The sequence below is a fragment of the Pristiophorus japonicus genome, chromosome 3 (genome assembly GCF_044704955.1).
Source record: "Pristiophorus japonicus isolate sPriJap1 chromosome 3, sPriJap1.hap1, whole genome shotgun sequence".
Taxonomy (NCBI): domain Eukaryota; kingdom Metazoa; phylum Chordata; class Chondrichthyes; family Pristiophoridae; genus Pristiophorus; species Pristiophorus japonicus.
In genome coordinates, this window is record NC_091979.1 from 3,679,679 (window position 1) to 3,699,520 (window position 19,842).

The 19,842-nt window shown below is 52.7% G+C and overlaps 1 protein-coding gene across 9 annotated transcripts in view; it reads left to right on the plus strand.

The window, feature by feature from the left end:
- The window catches only part of LOC139259631 (tensin-1-like), an 875,917-nt gene that overhangs the window by 775,484 nt on the left and 80,591 nt on the right, over window positions 1–19,842 (plus strand). For all 9 annotated transcript variants that reach the window (XM_070875129.1, XM_070875131.1, XM_070875130.1 and 6 more), the window contains 2 exons: window positions 133–202; window positions 15,669–15,773. In XM_070875129.1, coding sequence (XP_070731230.1) covers window positions 133–202; window positions 15,669–15,773 — 175 coding nt within the window. The remainder of the gene's footprint in view (window positions 1–132; window positions 203–15,668; window positions 15,774–19,842) is intronic.

The window sequence follows — 19,842 nt, forward strand, 5'->3', positions numbered from 1 at the left end:
GTCCAGTGATGCGTGTCCAGTTGACATTCTTTCACTTGGCCCCAGTCACTGTTATTTGTCACTACACTGCGGTTTGATTGCTGGTTTGTTCTTGAGCTGTCTTGACCACTTTGATGAATTTGTCTTTAACAGCCCAACATGCACAGCTACAGAGAGGCGTTCGAGGAGATGGAAGGGACACCAACAAGTTCAATCAGTGGTGGTGAGAACTGTTTCCTCAAGGCTGACTTACTTGTCTCTTCTTAAACCCGTATCTTCAAAATCAGTCAATTCCCAAATGATAAGAACATAAGACCTAGGAACAGGAGTCGGCCATTCGGCCCCTCGAGCCTGCTCCGCCATTCAATACGATCATGGCTGATCCGATCATGGACTCAGCTCCACTTCCCCGCCTGCTCCCCATAACCCTTCATTCCCTTATCGCTCAAAAATCTGTCCATCTCCACCTTAAATTTATTCAATGACCCAGCCTCCACAGCTCTCTGGGGCAGAGAATTCCACAGATTTACAACCCTCTGAGAGAAGAAATTCCTCCTCATCTCAGTTTTAAATGGGCGGCCTGAGACATAGGGCTAGAACCTCCACTTTTATGCTTATCGCCCCAAAATGGGTATTATTTCCTGCGTGGGCGGGAAAAAAGGGTTTTCAGATCGCTGGCTTCTCGCCCATTCTCAAAACACCTAGTTTCTATTTTTGAAAATGGACGTTACCGCGAGCGACATGAAATGGGCGGTAACGTTAATTTTTTTGACCTTCTGCTGTAAAGTGTGGCTGTCCTTAGCAACGGCATGGCAACGCTCGTTTCCCGTGATTCAGGAGGTCAAGGGTCATCATGACATGCGCAGAAGAGGAGATAGAGAGAGAGGGAGCTCAGAGGCACTGAAGGCGCGTGTGGGTGTGGTGTGTGCTTGTCTGGCTGTTGTGGGAGGCACAAGGGAGATTCACCATCAGCAAAAAGCCCACTAAGCACCAAGAACATAGTTGACACTGAGTTTTTGTCCAACAAATCAGATATAACATGGAAGGGATGGAGGAGGCCCTGGAGCTAGTAGCCAGGAACACTGGCAGAGGGCTCCCAGTGGTCCCAGAACACCGGACTGCAACCCAAGGTGCTGCACCCCCATTGCCAACAACACGAGAGCCAGCAGCAACATCTTTCTTCTGGCTCGGAGCACGTTTCCACCTCGGGACGGTCCTCTCCCGTATCCGTCCAAGCAGCGGTTAGAAACATAGAAAATAGGTGCAGGAGTAGGCCATTCGGCCCTTCTAGCCTGCACCGCCATTCAATGAGTTCATGGCTGAACATTCAACTTCAGTACCCCATTCCTGCTTTCTCGCCATACCCCTTGATCCCCCTAGCAGTAAGGACCTCATCTAACTCCTTTTTGAATATATTTAGTGAATTGGCCTCAACAACTTTCTGTGGTAGAGAATCCCACAGGTTCACCACTCTCTGGGTGAAGAAGTTCCTCCGCATCTCGGTCCTAAATGGCTTACCCCTTATCCTTAGACTGTGACCCCTGGTTCTGGACTTCCCCAACATTGGGAACATTCTTCCTGCATCTAACCTGTCTAACCCCGTCAGAATTTTATATGTTTCTATGAGGTCCCCTCTCATTCTTCTGAACTCCAGTGAATACAAGCCCAGTTGATCCAGTCTTTCTTGATAGGTCAGTCCCGCCATCCCGGGAATCAGTCTGGTGAACCTTCGCTGCACTCCCTCAATAGCAAGAATGTCCTTCCTCAGGTTAGGAGACCAAAACTGTACACAATACTCCAGGTGTGGCCTCACCAATGCCCTGTACAACTGTAGCAACACCTCCCTGCCCCTGTACTCAAATCCCCTTGCTATGAAGGCCAACATGCCATTTGCTTTCTTAACCGCCTGCTGCACCTGCATGCCAACCTTCAATGACTGATGTACCATGACACCCAGGTCTCTTTGCACCTCCCCTTTTCCTAATCTGTCACCATTCAGATAATAGTCTGTCTCTCTGTTTTTACCACCAAAGTGGATAACCTCACATTTATCCACATTATACTTCATCTGCCATGCATTTGCCCACTCACCTAACCTATCCAAGTCGCTCTGCAGCCTCACAGCATCCTCCTCGCAGCTCACACTGCCACCCAACTTAGTGTCATCCGCAAATTTGGAGATACTACATTTAATCCCCTCATCTAAATCATTAATGTACAGTGTAAACAGCTGGGGCCCCAGCACAGAACCTTGCGGTACCCCACTAGTCACTGCCTGCCATTCTGAAAAGTACCCATTTACTCCTACTCTTTGCTTCCTGTCTGACAACCAGTTCTCAATCCATGTCAGTACACTACCCCCAATCCCATGTGCTCTAACTTTGCACATCAATCTCTTGTGTGGGACCTTGTCGAACGCCTTCTGAAAGTCCAAATATACCACATCAACTGGTTCTCCCTTATCCACTCTACTGGAAACATCCTCAAAAAATTCCAGAAGATTTGTCAAGCATGATTTCCCTTTCACAAATCCATGCTGACTTGGACCTATCATGTCACCTCTTTCCAAATGCACTGCTATGACATCCTTAATAATTGATTCCATCATTTTACCCACTACCGATGTCAGGCTGACCGGTCTATAATTCCCTGTTTTCTCTCTCCCTCCTTTTTTAAAAAGTGGGGTTACATTGGCTACCCTCCACTCCATAGGAACTGATCCAGAGTCAATGGAATGTTGGAAAATGACTGTCAACGCATCCACTATTTCCAAGGCCACCTCCTTAAGTACTCTGGGATGCAGTCCATCAGGCCCTGGGGATTTATCGGCCTTCAATCCCATCAATTTCCCCAACACAATTTCCCGGCTAATAAGGATTTCCCTCAGTTCCTCCTCCTTACTAGACCCCCCGACCCCTTTTATAACCGGAAGGTTGTTCGTGTCCTCCTTCGTGAATACCGAACCAAAGTACTTGTTCAATTGGTCCGCCATTTCTTTGTTCCCCGTTATGACTTCCCCTGATTCTGACTGCAGGGGACCTACATTTGTCTTTACTAACCTTTTTCTCTTTACATATCTATAGAAACTTTTGCAATCCGTCTTAATGTTCCCTGCAAGCTTCTTCTCATACTCCATTTTCCCTGCCCTAATCAAACCCTTTGTCCTCCTCTGCTGAGTTCTAAATTTCTCCCAGTCCCCAGGTTCGCTGCTATTTCTGGCCAATTTGTATGCCACTTCCTTGGCTTTAATACTATCCCTGATTTCCCTTGATAGCCACGGTTGAGCCACCTTCCCTTTTTTATTTCTATGCCAGACAGGAATGTACAATTGTTGTACTTCATCCATGCGGTCTCTAAATGTCTGCCATTGCCCATCCACAGTCAACCCCTTAAGTATCATTCGCCAATCCATCTCAGCCAATTCACGCCTCATACCTTCAAAGTTAGCCTTCTTTAAGTTCTGGACCATGGTCTCTGAATTAACTGTTTCATTCTCCATCCTAATGCAGAATTCCACCATATTATGGTCACTCTTCCCCAAGGGGCCTCGCACAACGAGATTGCTAATTAATCCTTTCTCATTACATAACACCCAGTCTAAGATGGCCTCCCCCCTAGTTGGTTCCTCGACATATTGGTCTAAAAAACCATCCCTTATGCACTCCAGAAAATCCTCCTCCACCGTATTGCTTCCAGTTTGGTTAGCCCAATCTATGTGCATATTAAAGTCACCCATTATAACTATAACTGCTGCACCTTTATTGCACGCACCCCTAATTTCCTGTTTGATGCCCTCCCCAACATCACTACTACTGTTTGGAGGTCTGTACACAACTCCCACTAACGTTTTTTGCCCTTTGGTGTTCTGCAGCTCTACCCATATAGATTCCACATCATCCAAGCTAATGTCCTTCCTAACTATTGCCTTAATCTCCTCCTTAACCAGCAATGCTACCCCACCTCCTTTTCCTTTTATTCTATCCTTCCTGAATGTTGAATACCCCTGGATGTTGAGTTCCCAGCCCTGATCATCCTGGAGCCACGTCTCCGTAATCCCAATCACATCATATTTGTTAACATCTATTTGCACAATTAATTCATCCACCTTATTGCGGATACTCCTTGCATTAAGACACAAAGCCTTTAGGCTTGTTTTTTTAACACCCTCTGTCCTTTTAGAATTTTGCTGTACAATGGCCCTTTTTGTTCTTTGCCTTGGGTTTCTCTGCCCTCCACTTTTCCTCATCTCCTTTCTGTCTTTTGTTTTTGCCTCCTTTTTGTTTCCCTCTATCTCCCTGCATTGGTTCCCATCCCCCTGCCATATTAGTTTAACTCCTCCCCAACAGCACTGCCATCATCCCCCGCCCCCCCCCCCCCCCAATGAAGCATCGCCTGAGGACCTCCTCGGCCCGGCGGCTTGGAGTCAGGAAGGGGAAGGGTCGAGGTGGGGAGGAGAAGCGGGTGGGAGGGTGGAGAAAGGGTTGAGTTTGTACAGAAATACTGATGATTTCAGACTAATGTTTGGTTTAAATGTGTTTTATTTAACAAAACCTTGCAGCGTATTGGCTCAGATAGCTGCACCGTTACACGCTGGTGATTCCTTTACATCAAAGAGTATAATTACACTTAACTTGAATCAACTTAAACGTTAACTGTCACCAAGGTGATGCCCACCATTGATGTATGACCTGCACACCCAGCAGTGTGTCAGCCTTGTAAATACCACCAATGTTCTTTCAGGCAAAGCGATCATTGATGAGCTCCTGACATAAGGCTCCTGCAGCTATCATGCCACCATGGGCCCTTTCATGCGGTCTACAGGGGGGCGGGACATGGCTTCAGCATCAGCCTGATTGTCTGGGCCGATGTCAGCGTCCGCCTCCTCGTCCTCCTCTTCCTCTCTCTGGTGAGGTGGACTGTCAGACTCATCAGGCAATTCTTGTCCCCTCCTGATAGCCAAGTTGTGCAGCATGGAACACACCACCATGAATTGAGCTCCCTGCTCAGGGCGGTATTGGAGCTCGCCTCCTGAGTGGTCCAGGCATCTAAAGCGCTGCTTCAGCACTCCAATGGTAATCTCCGCGATTTGCGAGTGGCTCTGTGGCTCTCGTTGTATCACCTCTCGGTCTCGGTGTGGGTGTCACACAGGGGAGTCATCAGCCAGGTGGCGAGGCCATATCCTTTGTCACCAAGCATCCAGCATTGACCTTGTGGCTGATTGTTAAACAAGTCAGATACAGTGCTCTCACACAGGATGTGAGCATCATGGATGCTACCCAGAAATTGAGCATTCACTGCCAGTATAATTTGCTGGTGGTCGACGAGTTGGACATTCAGGGAGTGGAATCCCTTGCGGCTCCTGAAAACCTCAGCATCCTGAAAAGATGCCCGCATCGTGATGTGCGTACAGTCTATTGCTCCCTGCACCTCGGGGAAGTTTGCAATTCTGGAGAATCCTAGAGCCCTCTCACTCTGTGCCTCCCTGGACATAGGGAAGCTGATCAAGTCCCTCCTGCATACGTACAGGGCTTCAGCTGTGGCCTGAAAAGAACCCGAGGCATAGAACGACAGTGCCGTGGTGACTTTGACCTCGACAGACAATGCAGTACTGATGGTGCTGGCAGGCTGCAGATCTGCCCTTATCAGCTGGCATACCTCAGTGATAACCTTTTTGTGGAAGCGCAGTCTCCGAAGGCAGGTGGTGTCGGGAAAGTCAAGGTAAGAATGCTTCTCCTTGTACTTGCGAGGGGTGTAACGTCTGGTCCTCCTCATCTGTCTGTCACGTCTTACACTGGGCACATAATGCAGTGGAGCGTTCCTTCGGTGATGTCGAGTCTGCTGCATGTGTTTGGTCACCAAGAGAGGGTGAGAAAGGACAGGCCCCATTGCAGTCGCTCTCTGTTTTCCACCGATTGGTCACAAACAAGGAATGCCCCAATGAACACACCTCTTCAATTCCAATCGGTCACAGTGTGGTCAAGATGTTTTTACAGATGTTCACATCAACTCCAACGACCTGCAGAGTACATCCGAACTCCGCCGAGGTTGAAGCTCAGCGGCCTTTTAAAGGACGCGACGTGTGATGTAGAACATGGTGTCCATAACGCTGCGATTCATTCCGGTTAGTTCCACTTTTTGTGGGCGGTTTTTTGGTGGAGTGATATTGTGGAGGAGGTGGTTAAATTGGCGCTGGGCAATTTCCATGGCCGCTAGTTTGGGTAAATATACTCTTTACGACAAAAAACAGTGAGTGGGCGTTAATATTGAATCTCGGCGTTAATTCCGTGAGGAAAGTAACGCTGGCCGATATTACAGGTGGTGATTCCGCCCATTCTGATGATTCCGCCCCAAAAAAGTCAGCGGGCAGTAATATTTTTTCCCGATGTTAAACACATGGGGAAAGTAACGCTCGATGATAAGTTTCTATTTTGTGCCAAAATGAGCAATATCTGGACATTATACGTCATTTCAGCGGTAAAATGGGCATTAAGTAGCCGTTAAGCATGCAAAAAATGTGGAGGTTCTCGCCCTATGTCCCCTAGTTTTAGTTTCCCCTATGAGTGAAAATATCCTCTCTGCATCCACCTTGTCGAGCCCCCTAATTATCTTATATGTTTCGATAATTCTGAACTCCAATGTGTATAGGACCAACCTATCTTCATAAGTCAATCCCCTCATAGAAACATAGAAACATAGAAAATAGGTGCAGGAGCAGGCCATTCGGCCCTTCGAGCCTGCACCACCATTCAATGAGTTCATGGCTGAACATGCAACTTCAGTACCCCATTCCTGCTTTCTCGCCATACCCCTTGATCCCCCTAGTAGTAAGGACTACGTCTAACTCCTTTTTGAATATATTTAGTGAATTGGCCTCAACAACTTTCTGTGGTAGAGAATTCCACAGGTTCACCACTCTCTGGGTGAAGAAGTTTCTCCTCATCTCGGTCCTAAATGGCTTATCCCTTATCCTTAGACTGTGTCCCCTAGTTCTGGACTTCCCCAACATTGGGAACATTCTTCCTGCATCTAATCTGTCTGAACCCATCAGAATTTTAAACGTTTCTATGAGATCTTCTGAACTCCAGTGAATAGAAGCCCAGTTGATCCAGTCTTTCTTGATATGTCAGTCCCGCCATCTCGGGAATCAGTCTGGTGAACCTTCGCTGCACTCCCTCAATAGCAAGAATGTCCTTCCTCAAGTTAGGAGACCAAAACTGTACACAATACTCCAGGTGTGGCCTCACCAAGGCCCTGTACAACTGTAGCAACACCTCCCTGCCCCTGTACTCAAATCCCCTCGCTATGAAGGCCAACATGCCATTTGCTTTCTTAACCGCCTGCTGTACCTGCATGCCAACCTTCAATGACTGATGTACCATGATACCCAGGTCTCGTTGCATCTCCCCTTTTCCTAATCTGTCACCATTCAGATAATAGTCTGCCTCTCTGTTTTTACCACCAAAGTGGATAACCTCACATTTATCCACATTATACTTCATCTGCCATGCACTTGCCCACTCACCTAACCTATCCAAGTCACTCTGCAGCCTCATAGCATCCTCCTCGCAGCTCACACTGCCACCCAACTTAGTGTCATCCGCAAATTTGGAGATACTACATTTAATCTCCTCGTCTAAATCATTAATGTACAATGTAAACAGCCGGTCCCCAGCACAGAACCTTGCGGTACCCAACTAGTCACTGCCTGCCATTCTGAAAACTACCCATTTACTCCTACTCTTTGCTTCCTGTCTGACAACCAGTTCTCAATCCATGTCAGCACACTACCCCCAATCCCATGTGCTTTAACTTTGCACATTAATCTCTTGTGTGGGACCTTGTCGAAAGCCTTCTAAAAGTCCAAATACACCACATCAACTGGTTCTCCCTTGTCCACTCTACTGGAAACATCCTCAAAAAATTCCAGAAGATTTGTCAAGCATCTCCGGAATCAACCGAGTGAACCTTCTCTGAACAGCCTCCAATGCAAGTATATCCTTCCTTAAATACAGAGACCAAAACTGCACGCAGTACTCCAATACCCTGTACAGTTGTAGCAGGACGTCTCTGCTTTTATACTCTATCCCCCTTGCAATAAAGGCCAACATTCCATTTGCCTTCCTGATCACTTGCTATACCTGCATACTAACCTTTTGTGTTTCATGCACAAGGACCCCCAGGTCTCTCTGTACTGCAGCACTTTGCAATTTTTCTCCATTTAAATTGTAATTTGCTTTTCTATTTTTTCTGCCAAAGTTGATAACCTCACAGTTTCCCACATTATACTCCATCTGCTAAATTTTTGCCCACTCACTTAGCCTGCCTATATCCCTTTACAGATTTTTTGTGTCCTCCTCACAATTTGCTTTCCCACCCATCTTTGTATCATCAGCAAACTTGGCTACATTACACTCGGTCCCTTCATCCAGGTCATTAATATAGATTGTAAATAGTTGAGGCCCCTTCAGAGAGATGGAAGAGGATGGTTACAGAAAAGATTGTCAGCATCAAACGAAGCTGTCATACATTACTGACAATCAAAACCACAGAACCATTGCTATGCAGACTCTTTGGTAGAACTAATCCCACTGCCCCGCTCTCTCCCCATCGCCCTGTATCAATCCCAAACTAATCCCACTGCCCCGCTCTCTCCCCATAGTCCTGTATCAATCCCAAACTAATCCCACTGCCCCGCTCTCTCCCCATAGTCCTGTATCAATCCCAAACTAATCCCACTGCCCCGCTCTCTCCCCATCGCCCTGTATCAATCCCAAACTAATCCCACTGCCCCGCTCTCTCCCCATAGCCCTGTATCAATCCCAAACTAATCCCACTGCCCCGCTCTCTCCCCATCGCCCTGTATCAATCCCCAAACTAATCACACTGCCCTGCTCTCTCCCCATAGCTCCATCAATCCCAAACTAATCCCACTGCCCAGCTCTCTCTCCACAGCCCTGTATCAATCCCCAAACTAATCCCACTGCCCCACTCTCTCCCCATAGCCCTGTATCAATCCCCAAACTAATCCCACTGCCCCGCTCTCTCCCCATAGCTCCATCAATCCCAAACTAATCCCACTGCCCAGCTCTCTCTCCACAGCCCTGTATCAATCCCCAAACTAATCCCACTGCCCCACTCTCTCCCCATAGCCCTGTATCTTCCTCTGCTTTAACTATTTATCAAACTGTTCCTTCAAAGATCCAATGGTCTTTGTGCCATCGCTTCCTGTGCTGCAATCAGTCCATGCTCCAAGAGCCCTGTGTGTAAAGCAATTTCTCCCAACCTCTGTCCTCACTCCTCGGGTATCATTTTAAATTGATCACGCCTCATCACTGACTCCCCAATAGTCCTTCCCTATTCACACTCTCAAAGCGCTTCATTAATTTAAAGAAACTCAATTAAATCTCTTCTTAATCTTCTCTGCTGCAGTGGAAATAGTCCCACTATCTACTCATTGAAACATATAAGATTCTGAGGGGGGTTGACAGGGTAGATGCAGGGAGGATGTTCCCCCCCGGGCTGGGTAGTCTAGAACCAGGGGTCACAGTCTCAGGATAAGGGGTCGGTCATTTAGGACTGAGATGAGGGGAAACTTCTTCCCTCAGAGGGTGGTGAATCTTTGGAACTCTCTGTCCCAGAGGGCTGTGGATGCTGAATCGTTGAGTATGTTCAAGGCTGAGATCGATAGATTTTTGGATTCTAGGCGAATCAAGGGATATGGAGATCGGGCGGGAAATTGGAGTTATGGTCGAAGATCAACCATGAACTTATTGAATGGCAGAGCCGGCTGGGAGGGCAACATGGCTGACTCCTGCTCCTAACATGTTCTTATCTCGAGTCTCTCCTCATTACTACTATCCCATCCCTGGCATCATCCTGGTGAGCAAACATGGTACGCATTTAATCTCCTTCCTCCAAAGGGACACCCAGCACTGTACACAGCTCGAAAATTGTGGTCTCACTGATGGTTTACACAAATTCTTCATCACTTCTTTACTCTCCTAATCTGAGGAAGGACATTCTTGCTATTGGGGGAGTGCAGCGAAGGTTCACCAGACTGATTCCCGGGATGGCGGGACTGACATATGAGGAGAGACTGGATCAACTGGGCCTTTAATCACTGGAGTTCAGAAGAATGAGAGGGGATCTCATAGAAACGTATAAAATTCTGACGAGTTCAGACAGGTTAGATGCAGGAAGAATGTTCCCAATGTTGGGGAAGTCCAGAACCAGGGGTCACAGTCTAAGGATAAGAGGTAAGCCATTTAGGACTGAGATGAGGAGAAACTTCTTCACTCAGAGAGTTGTGAACCTGTGGAATTCCCTGCCGCAGAGAGTTGTTGATGCCAAGTTTGTTAGATATATTCAAGAGGGAGTTAGATGTGGCCCTTACGGCTAAAGGGATCAAGGGGTATGGAGAGAAAGCAGGAAAGGGGTACTGAGGTGAATGATCAGCCATGATCTTATTGAATGGTGGTGCAGGCTCGAAGGGCCGAATGGCCTACTCCTGCACCTATTTTCTATGTTTCTATGCCCTTATTGATAAGACCAAGAATGCTGATGGCCTTTTTAAGTTGTTGCCTTCCTGGTGCGAAGTTCTGAGACTGGGAAAGGATGAGGAACAGGGACGTTATAAAATAATGGGATTATTCTACAGGACATAGAATCATAGAATTGTATCGTATCGAAGGAGGTCATTCTGCCCAGCGAATCCGTGCTCGCTCTTTTGCAGAGCAATCTAGTTAGTCCCATTCTCTCACTCTTTCCCCGTATCTGTGACATTTTTTCTCCTTCAGGAACTTGTCCAATTCCCTTTTGAAAGAAGAAAGAATTGCATTTCTGTAGCGCCTTTCATGACCACCGGACGTCTCAAGGCGCTTTACAGCCAATGAAGTACTTTTGGAGTGTAGTCGCTGTTGTAATGTGGGAAACCCGGCAGCAAATTTGCGCACAGCAAGCTCCCACACACAGCAATGTGATAATGACTATTTTAGTGATGTTGATTGATGTATAAATATTGACCAGGACACCGGGGAGAACTCCCCAGCTCTTCTTCAAAATAATGCCATGGGATCTGTTACATCCTCCTGAGAGAGCAGACAGGGCCTTGTTTAACGTCTCATCCAAAAGATGGCACCTCCGACAATGCGGCACTCCCTCAGTATTGCCCCTCCGACAATGCGGCACTCCCTCAGTATTGCCCCTCCGACAGTGAGGCGCCCCCTCAGTACTGCCCCTCTGACAGTGCAGCACTCCCTCAGTACTGCCCCTCTGTCAGTGCAGCGCTCCCTCAGTACTGCCCCTCTGTCAGTGCAGCACTCCCTCAGTACCGCCCCTCCGACAGTGCAGTGCTCCCTCAGCACTGCCCCTCCGACAGTGCAGCGCTCCCTCAGTACTGCCCCTCCGACAGTGCAGCGCTCCCTCAGCAGTGTCCCTCCGACAGTGTAGTGTTCCCTCAGCACTGCCCCTCCGACAGTGCAGCACTTCCTCAGCACTGCCCCTCCAACAGTGCAGCACTTCCTCAGTACTGCCCCTCCGACAGTGCAGCATTCCCTCAGCAGTGTCCCTCCGACAGTGCAGCGTTCCCTCAGCAGTGTCCCTCCGACAGTGCAGCGTTCCCTCAGCACTGCCCCTCCGACAGTGCAGCGTTCCCTCAGCACTGCACTGAAGTGTCAGCCTAGATTTCTGTGCTCCAGTTCCTGGAGTGGGATTTGAACCCACAACCTTCTGACTCAGAGGCGAGGGTGCTGCCCACTGAACCACAACTGACAAACCAATGCCAATGACCTTAAATCTGTGCCCTCTGGCTATTGGCACTCCAGTCATTGGAAACAGTTCCTCTGTATTTACTCTAACTAAACGCTCCATGATTTGAAACACCTCGATCAAATCTCCCCTTAGCCTTCTCTGCTCAAAGGAGAACAACCCTAGCTTCTCCAGTCTCTTCAAGGAAATGAAATCCCTCATCCCTGGAACTATTCTGTTAAATCTCTTGTGTGCCCTCTCTCCAAAACTTACACGCCCTGCCTAAAGTGTGGTGCCCGGAATTGGACACAATACTCCAGCTGGGGCCCAACCGGTTTTATATCGGTTTTATATATACTAACTACTGATACTAAGACTAACCCTGATTATTGCCACTAACTACTACACTAACCACGACTGCTGTGACCACTAACTTCTCTTACTACCGATTGTGTGCGAGTGTGTCGTTTCCATCGCTCGCGTGTCGGGCGGATCGAGAGAAACTATTCCCTCTGGTGGGGGGAGTCCAGAACAACGGGCAGGACCTTAACCTTCGAGTCCGGCCGTTCATGGGTGATGTCAGGAAGCACAAAGGGCAGTGGGAATCTGGAACACTCACCCCCCAAAAAATATTGTGGAGGGTGGGGGCCAATTGGAGCTTTGAAGACTGAGATCTATAGATTATCTTGGAACTGTCTCGAGGGGCTGAACGGCCTCCTCTTATTCCCAGTGCTCTCATGTTCCGATCCCGGCTATCTCAGCACAGAACAGAGATTGAGGATTCTGACCCGGTCACGGTAAACTTTAAAATGTCCTAAAATGGCAAAACCCAGGGAAAAAATTACCCTGAAACTGCCACCCAGTGACCCAGTGATCAAGTGCCAGTGACCGAGTGACAGTGACCCAGTGATCCAGTGCCAGTGACCCAGCGACAGTGATCCAGTGACCAAGCCACCCAGCGACAGTGGCCCAGTGAGACAGTGACCCAGTGATCCAGCGACAGTGACCCAGTGATCCAGCGACAGTGACCTAGTGATCCAGCGACAATGACCCAGCGCCAGTGACCCAGCGCCAGTGACCCAGCGACAGTAACCCAGTGACAATGATCATGGCCCAGTGACAGTGACCCAGTGACAATGATCATGGCCCAGTGACAGTGACCTTGTGACTATGACACAGTGACAGTGACCTAGTGACCCAGTGACCCAACGGCAGTGACCCAGTGATAGTGACCCAGTGGCAGTTACAGTGACCCAGCGACAGTGACCCAGCGACAGTTGCCCAGTGACAGTGATAATGACCCAGTGACTGTGACTCAGTGACAGTGACTCAGTGACCCAGTGACAGTGACCGAGCGACAGTGACCCAGTGAGCAGCGACAGTGACCCAGTGACCCAGTGACCCAGCGACCAGTGACAGTGACCCAGTGACTCAGTGACTGTGACCCAGTGACCAGTGACCCAGTGACAGTGACCGAGCGACAGTAACCGAGCGACAGTGACCCAGTGACCAGTGACCCAGTGACCAGCGACAGTGACCCAGTGACCAGCGACAGTGCGACGGTGACCCAGTGACAGTGACCCAGTGACCAGCGACAGTGACTCAGCGACAGTGACCGAGCGACAGTGACCCAGTGACAGTGACCGAGCGACAGTGACCCAATGACAGCGTCCCTTGACCCAGCGACAGTGACCCAGCGGCAGTGGCCCTGTGACCCAGCGACAGTGACCCAGTGACCCATCGACAGTGACCCAGCGACAGTGACTCAGCGACAGTGACCCAGTGACCCAGCGACCAGTGAACCAGCGACGGTGACACAGTGACCCAGTGACAGTGACTCAGTGACAGTGACCCAGCACTCAGCGACAGTGACCCAGTAACCCTGCGACCCAGTGACATTGACTCAGTGACCCAGTGACAGCATCCCAGTGACCCAGCGACAGTGACCCTGTGACCCAGTGACAGTGACTCAGTGACAGTGACCAATGACCCAGCGACAGTGACCCAGTGACTGTGAAACAGTGAAAGTGACCCTTTGACCTAGTGACGTTGGCCCAGCGACAGTGACCCAGTGACAGTTGCCCAGTGGCAGTGACACTGACCCAGTGACCCTGCAACAGTGACTCTGCGACAGTGACCCAGCGACAGTGACTCAGCGACAGTGAACCAGTGACCCAGCGACAGTGACCCAGCGACAGTGACCGAGTGACAATGATCATGGCCCAGTGACAGTGACCCAGTGACAATGATCATGGCCCAGTGACCTTGTGACTATGACACAGTGACAGTGACCCAGTGACCTAGTGACCCAGTGACCCAACGACAGTGACCCAGTGACCCAGTGATAGTGACCCAGTGGCAGCGACAGTGGCGAGGCGACAGTGACCCAGCGACAGTGACCCAGCGACAGTGACTTTGACCCAGTGACAGTGACCCAGTGACAGTTGCCCAGTGACAGTGATAATGACCCAGTGACTGTGACCCAGTGACTGTGACCCAGTGACTGTGACTCAGTGACTGTGACCCAGTGACTGTGACCGAGCGACAGTGACCCAGTGACTGTGACCCACCAACCAGTGACAGTGACCCAGTGACTCAGCGACAGTGACCCAGCGACAGTGACTCAGTGACAGTGACCCAGCGACCAGTGACAGTGACCCAGTGATTCAGTGACAGTGACCCAGTGACTCAGTGACAGTGACCAGTGACCGAGCGACAGTGACCCAGTGACCAGCGACAGTGACTCAGTGACAGTGACCGAGCGACGGTGACCCAGTGACAGTGACCCAGCTCCAGTGACCCAGTGACCAGCGACAGTGACTCAGTGACAGTGACCGAGCGACAGTGACCCAGTGACAGTGTCCCTTGACCCAGCGACAGTGGCCCAGCGACAGTGAACCAGTGAAACAGTGACCCTGTGACCCAGTGACAGTGACTCAGCGACAGTGACTCAGCGACAGTGACTCAGCGACAGTGACCCAGTGACCCTGCGACCCAGTGACTCAGTGACTCAGTGATCCAGTGACAGTGATCCAGTGACAGTGACCCAGTGACAGTGACCCAGTGACAGTGACTGAGCGACAGTGACCGAGCGACAGTGACCCAGTGACAGTGACCCAGTGAGCAGCGACCATGCAACTGACCCAGTGACCAGCAACAGTGACTCAGTGACAGTGACCGAGCGACAATGACCCAGTGACCCAGCGGCAGTGGCCCAGTGACAGTGACCCAGTGAAAGTGACTCAGTGACAATGACCGAGCGACGGTGACCCAATGACCAGTGACCCAGTGACTCAGTGACAGTGACTCAGTGACAGTGACCAGCGACAGTGACCCAGTGACCCAGCGACCAGTGACAGTGATCCAGCGACAGTGACACAGTGACCCAGTGACCCAGTGACTCAGCGACAGTGACCCAGTGACCCTGCGACCCAGTGACATTGACTCAGTGACCCAGTGACAGCATCCCAGTGACCCAGCGACAGTGACCCTGCAACCCAGTGACAGTGACTCAGTGACAGTGACCCAGTGACTGTGAAACAGTGAAAGTGACCCTTTGACCCAGTGACTTTGGCCCAGCGACAGTGACCCAGTGACAGTTGCCCAGTGGCAGTGACACTGACCCAGCGACAGTGACCCAGTGACCTAGCGACAGTGACCCAGCGACACAGCGTCAGTGACCCAGTGACCCTGCGACAGTGACCCTGCGACAGTGACCCTGCGACAGTGACCCAGCGACAGTGACTCAGCGACAGTGACCGAGCGACAGTGAACCAGTGACAGTGACCCAGTTACAGTGACCCAGCGACAGTGACCCAGTGACACAGTGACAGTGACCCAGTGACAGTGAGCCAGTGGCAGTGACCTCCTGTTTGATACTTGACCAACTGGACTCCTTCCTGTGTCTCTGTAATCCAAGCTTTCCGCTTCTTGTTTTATTGTAGCAGCGCGTTCTCCGCCTGGACTAGCCAAGACCCCACTCTCTGCACTAGGCCTGAAGCCTCACAATCCAGCTGATATCCTGCTCCAGTCTGTGGCTCTGGGACAAGGTAAGATCTTCAGTTAACCTCACGGTCAAACCATATGGCAAGGTCTCACCGTGACCGAGCAACACTCGCGCAGATCTAGAAAGGGAGGCAGCGATTGAAATGGAAATGGAGTTGGAGACGGGGGGAGGGGAGTTGAGGAGGGGGGGAGGGGAGTTGAGGAGGGGGGGAGGGGAGTTGAGGAGGGGGGGAGGGGAGTTGAGGACGGGGGGAGGGGAGTTGAGGACGGGGGGGGAGGGAAGTTGAGGGCGGGGGAGGGGAGTGGAGGATGGGGAGGGGAGTTGAGGACGGGGGGGGGGGAGTTGAGGAGGGGGGAGGGGAGTTGAGGACGGGGGGGAGGGAAGTTGAGGAGGGGGGAGGGGAGTTGAGGACGGGGGGGAGGGAAGTTGAGGACGGGGGAGGGGAGTGGAGGATGGGGAGGGGAGTTGAGGACGGGGGGGGGGGAGTTGGAGGTGGGGGAGGGGTGTTGGGGGATGGGGGAGGGGAGTTGAGGACGGGGGAGGGGAGTTGAGGGATGGGGGGAGGGTAGTTGAGGACGGGGGAGGGGAGTTGAGGACGGGGGGAGGGGAGTTGAGGACGGGGGAGGGGTGTTGGGGGACGGGGAGGGGAGTTGAGGGATGGGGCGAGGGTAGTTGAGGATGGGGGAGGGGAGTTGAGGACGGGGGGAGGGGAGTTGAGGACGGGGGAGGGGTGTTGGGGGACGGGGAGGGGAGTTGAGGACGGGGGAGGAGTGTTGGGGGATGGGGGAGGGGAGTTGAGGGATGGGGGGAGGGTAGTTGAGGACGGGGGAGGGGAGTTGAGGACGGGGGAGGGGTGTTGGGGGACGGGGAGGGGAGTTGAGGATGGGGGCGGAGTGTTGGGGGATGGGGGAGGGGAGTTGAGGACAGGGGGAGGGGAGTTGGAGGTGGGGGAGGGGTGTTGGGGGATGGGGGTGGGGTGTTGAGGACGGGGGAGGGGATTTGAGGACGGGGGAGGGGTGTTGAGGACGGGGGGAGGGGAGTTGAGGACGGGGAGGGGAGTTGAGGACGGGGGAAGGGGAGTTGAGGACGGGGGGAGGGGAGTTGAGGACGGGGGGAGGGGAGTTGAGGACGGGGGGAGGGGAGTTGAGGACGGGGGGAGGGGAGTTGAGGACGGGGGGTGGGGAGTTGAGGACGGGGGGAGGGGAGTTGAGGACAGGGGAGGGGAGTTGAGGACGGGGGGAGGGGAGTTGAGGACGGGGGGAGGGGAGTTGAGGACGGGGGAGGGGAGTTGAGGACGGGGGGAGGGGAGTTGAGGACGGGGGGTGGGGAGTTGAGGACGGGGGGAGGGGAGTTGAGGACGGGGGGAGGGGAGTTGAGGACGGGGGAGGGGAGTTGAGGACTGGGGGAGGGGAGTTGAGGACGGGGGGGGGGGGTTGAGGACGGGGGGTGGGGAGTTGAGGACGGGGGAGGGGAGTTGAGGACGGGGGGAGGGGAGTTGATGACTGGGGGAGGGGAGTTGAGGACGGGGGGAGGGGAGTTGAGGACGGGGGAGGGGAGTTGAGGACGGGGGAGGGGGGTTGAGGACGGGGGGAGGGGAGTGGAGGATGGGGGAGGGGAGTGGAGGATGGGGGTGGGGAGTGGAGGATGGGGGAGGGGAGTTGAGGATGGGGGGAGGGGAGTTGAGGACTGGGGGAGGGGAGTTGAGGACGGGGGAGGGGAGTTGAGGACTGGGGGAGGGGAGTTGAGGACAGGGGAGGGGAGTTGAGGACGGGGGGAGGGGAGTTGAGGACGGGGGAGGGGGGTTGAGGATGGGGGGAGGGGAGTTGAGGACGGGGGAGGGGAGTTGAGGACGGGGGAGGGGGGTTGAGGACGGGGGAGGGGGGTTGAGGACGGGGGGAGGGGGGTTGAGGACGGGGGTGGGGAGTTGAGGATGGGGGAGGGGAGTTGAGGACGGGGGAGGGGAGTTGAGGACGGGGGAGGGGAGTGGAGGATGGGGGGAGGGGAGTGGAGGATGGGGGGAGGGGAGTGGAGGATGGGGGAGGGGAGTGGAGGATGGGGGGAGGGGAGTGGAGGATGGGGGGAGGGGAGTGGAGGATGGGGGGAGGGGAGTGGAGGATGGGGGGAGGGGAGTGGAGGATGGGGGTGGGGAGTGGAGGATGGGGGTGGGGAGTGGAGGATGGGGGGAGGGGAGTGGAGGATGGGGGGAGGGGAGTGGAGGATGGGGGGAGGGGAGTGGAGGATGGGGGGAGGGGAGTGGAGGATGGGGGGAGGGGTGTCGGAGACGCGAGGGGAGATGCAGGTGGAGAATGACTCTCTGGGGAAAACATTCCAATTTCTACTCCAACTGGTGAGATTTTTTGAACAGCTTCTCTCTGAAAGGGTCAGATCCAGCGGTCAACAATAACAACGCAGAATGAGGCCAGGATTACAGGTTAAATTATGAGTACCGGTGGCACAAACTGGGTGAGAATTCCAGGGTTTCGAAGGGTTAAACTGATCGCGGGGTTTACGATGATTAAACGGTTGGATGGGGGTGGGATCGGGAGAAACCATTCCCTCCGGTGGGGGGAGTCCAGAACAAGGGGGCAGGACCTTACCATTAGAGCCAGGCCGTTCAGGGTAATGTCAGGAAGCACTTCTTCACACAAAGGGCCGTGGGAATCGGGAACTCTCTTCCCCCAAAATACTGTGGGTGTTGGGGGTCAATTCGAGCTTTCAAGACTGAGATCGTCAGATTTTGATGGGTAAGGCTATCGATGGATGTGGATCAATGGGGCCGAGGTACAGATCAGCCATGGTCTAACAGGCTCGAGGGGCTGAATGGCCTCCTCCTGTCCCTGTGTAACAGGCTCGAGGGGCTGAATGGCCTCCTCCTGTTCCTGTGTAACAGGCTCGAGAGGCTGAATGGCCTCCTCCTGTTCCTCTGTAACAGGCTCGAGGGGCTGAATGGCCTCCTCCTGTTCCTGTGTAACAGGCTCGAGGGGCTGAATGGTCTCCTCCTGTTCCTGTGTAACAGGCTCGAGGGGCTGAATGGCCCTCCTCCTGTTCCTGTGTAACAGGCTCGAGGGGCTGAATGGGCCTCCTCCTGTTCCTGTGTAACAGGCTCGAGGGGCTGAATGGCCTCCTCCTGTTCCTGTGTAACAGGTTCGAGGGGCTGAATGGGCCTCCTCCTATTCCTGTGTAACAGGCTTGAGGGGCTGAATGGCCTCCTCCTGTTCCTGTGTAACAGGCTCGAGGGGCTGAATGGCCTCCTCCTGTTCCTGTGCAACAGGCTCGAGGGGCTGAATGGCCTCCTCCTGTTCCTGTGTAACAGGCTCGAGGGGCTGAATGGACCTCCTCCTGTTCCTGTGTAACAGGCTCGAGGGGCTGAACGGCCTCCTCCTGTTCCTGTGTAACAGGCTCGAGGGGCTGAATGGCCTTTCTCCTGTTCCTGTGTAACAAGCTCGAGGGGCTGAATGGGCCTCCTCCTGTTCCTGTGTAACAGACTCGAGGGGCTGAATGGCCTCCTCCTGTTCCTGTGTAACAGGCTCGAGGGGCTGAATGGGCCTCCTCCTGTTCCTGTGTAACAGGCTCGAGGGGCTGAATGGCCTCCTGTTCCTGTGTAACAGGCTCGAGGGGCTGAATGGCCTCCTCCTGTTCCTGTGTAACAGGCTCGAGGGGCTGAATGGCCTCCTCCTGTTCCTGTGTAACAGGCTCGAGGGGCTGAATGGCCTCCTCCTGTTCCTGTGTAACAGGCTCGAGGGGCTGAATGGCCTCCTCCTGTTCCTGTGTAACAGGCTCGAGGGGCTGAATGGCCTCCTCATGTTCCTGTGTAACAGGCTCGAGGGGCTGAATGGCCTCCTCCTGTCCCTGTGTAACAGGCTCGAGGGGCTGAATGGCCTCCTCCTGTTCCTGTGTAACAGACTCGAGGGGCTGAATGGCCTCCTCCTGTTCCTGTGTAACAGGCTCGAAGGGCTGAATGGCCTCCTCCTGTTCCTCTGTAACAGGCTCGAGGGGCTGAATGGTCTCCTCCTGTTCATGTGTAACAGGCTCGAGGGGCTGAATGGGCCTCCTCCTGTTCCTGTGTAACAGGCTCGAGGGGCTGAATGGCCTCCTCCTGTTCCTGTGTAACA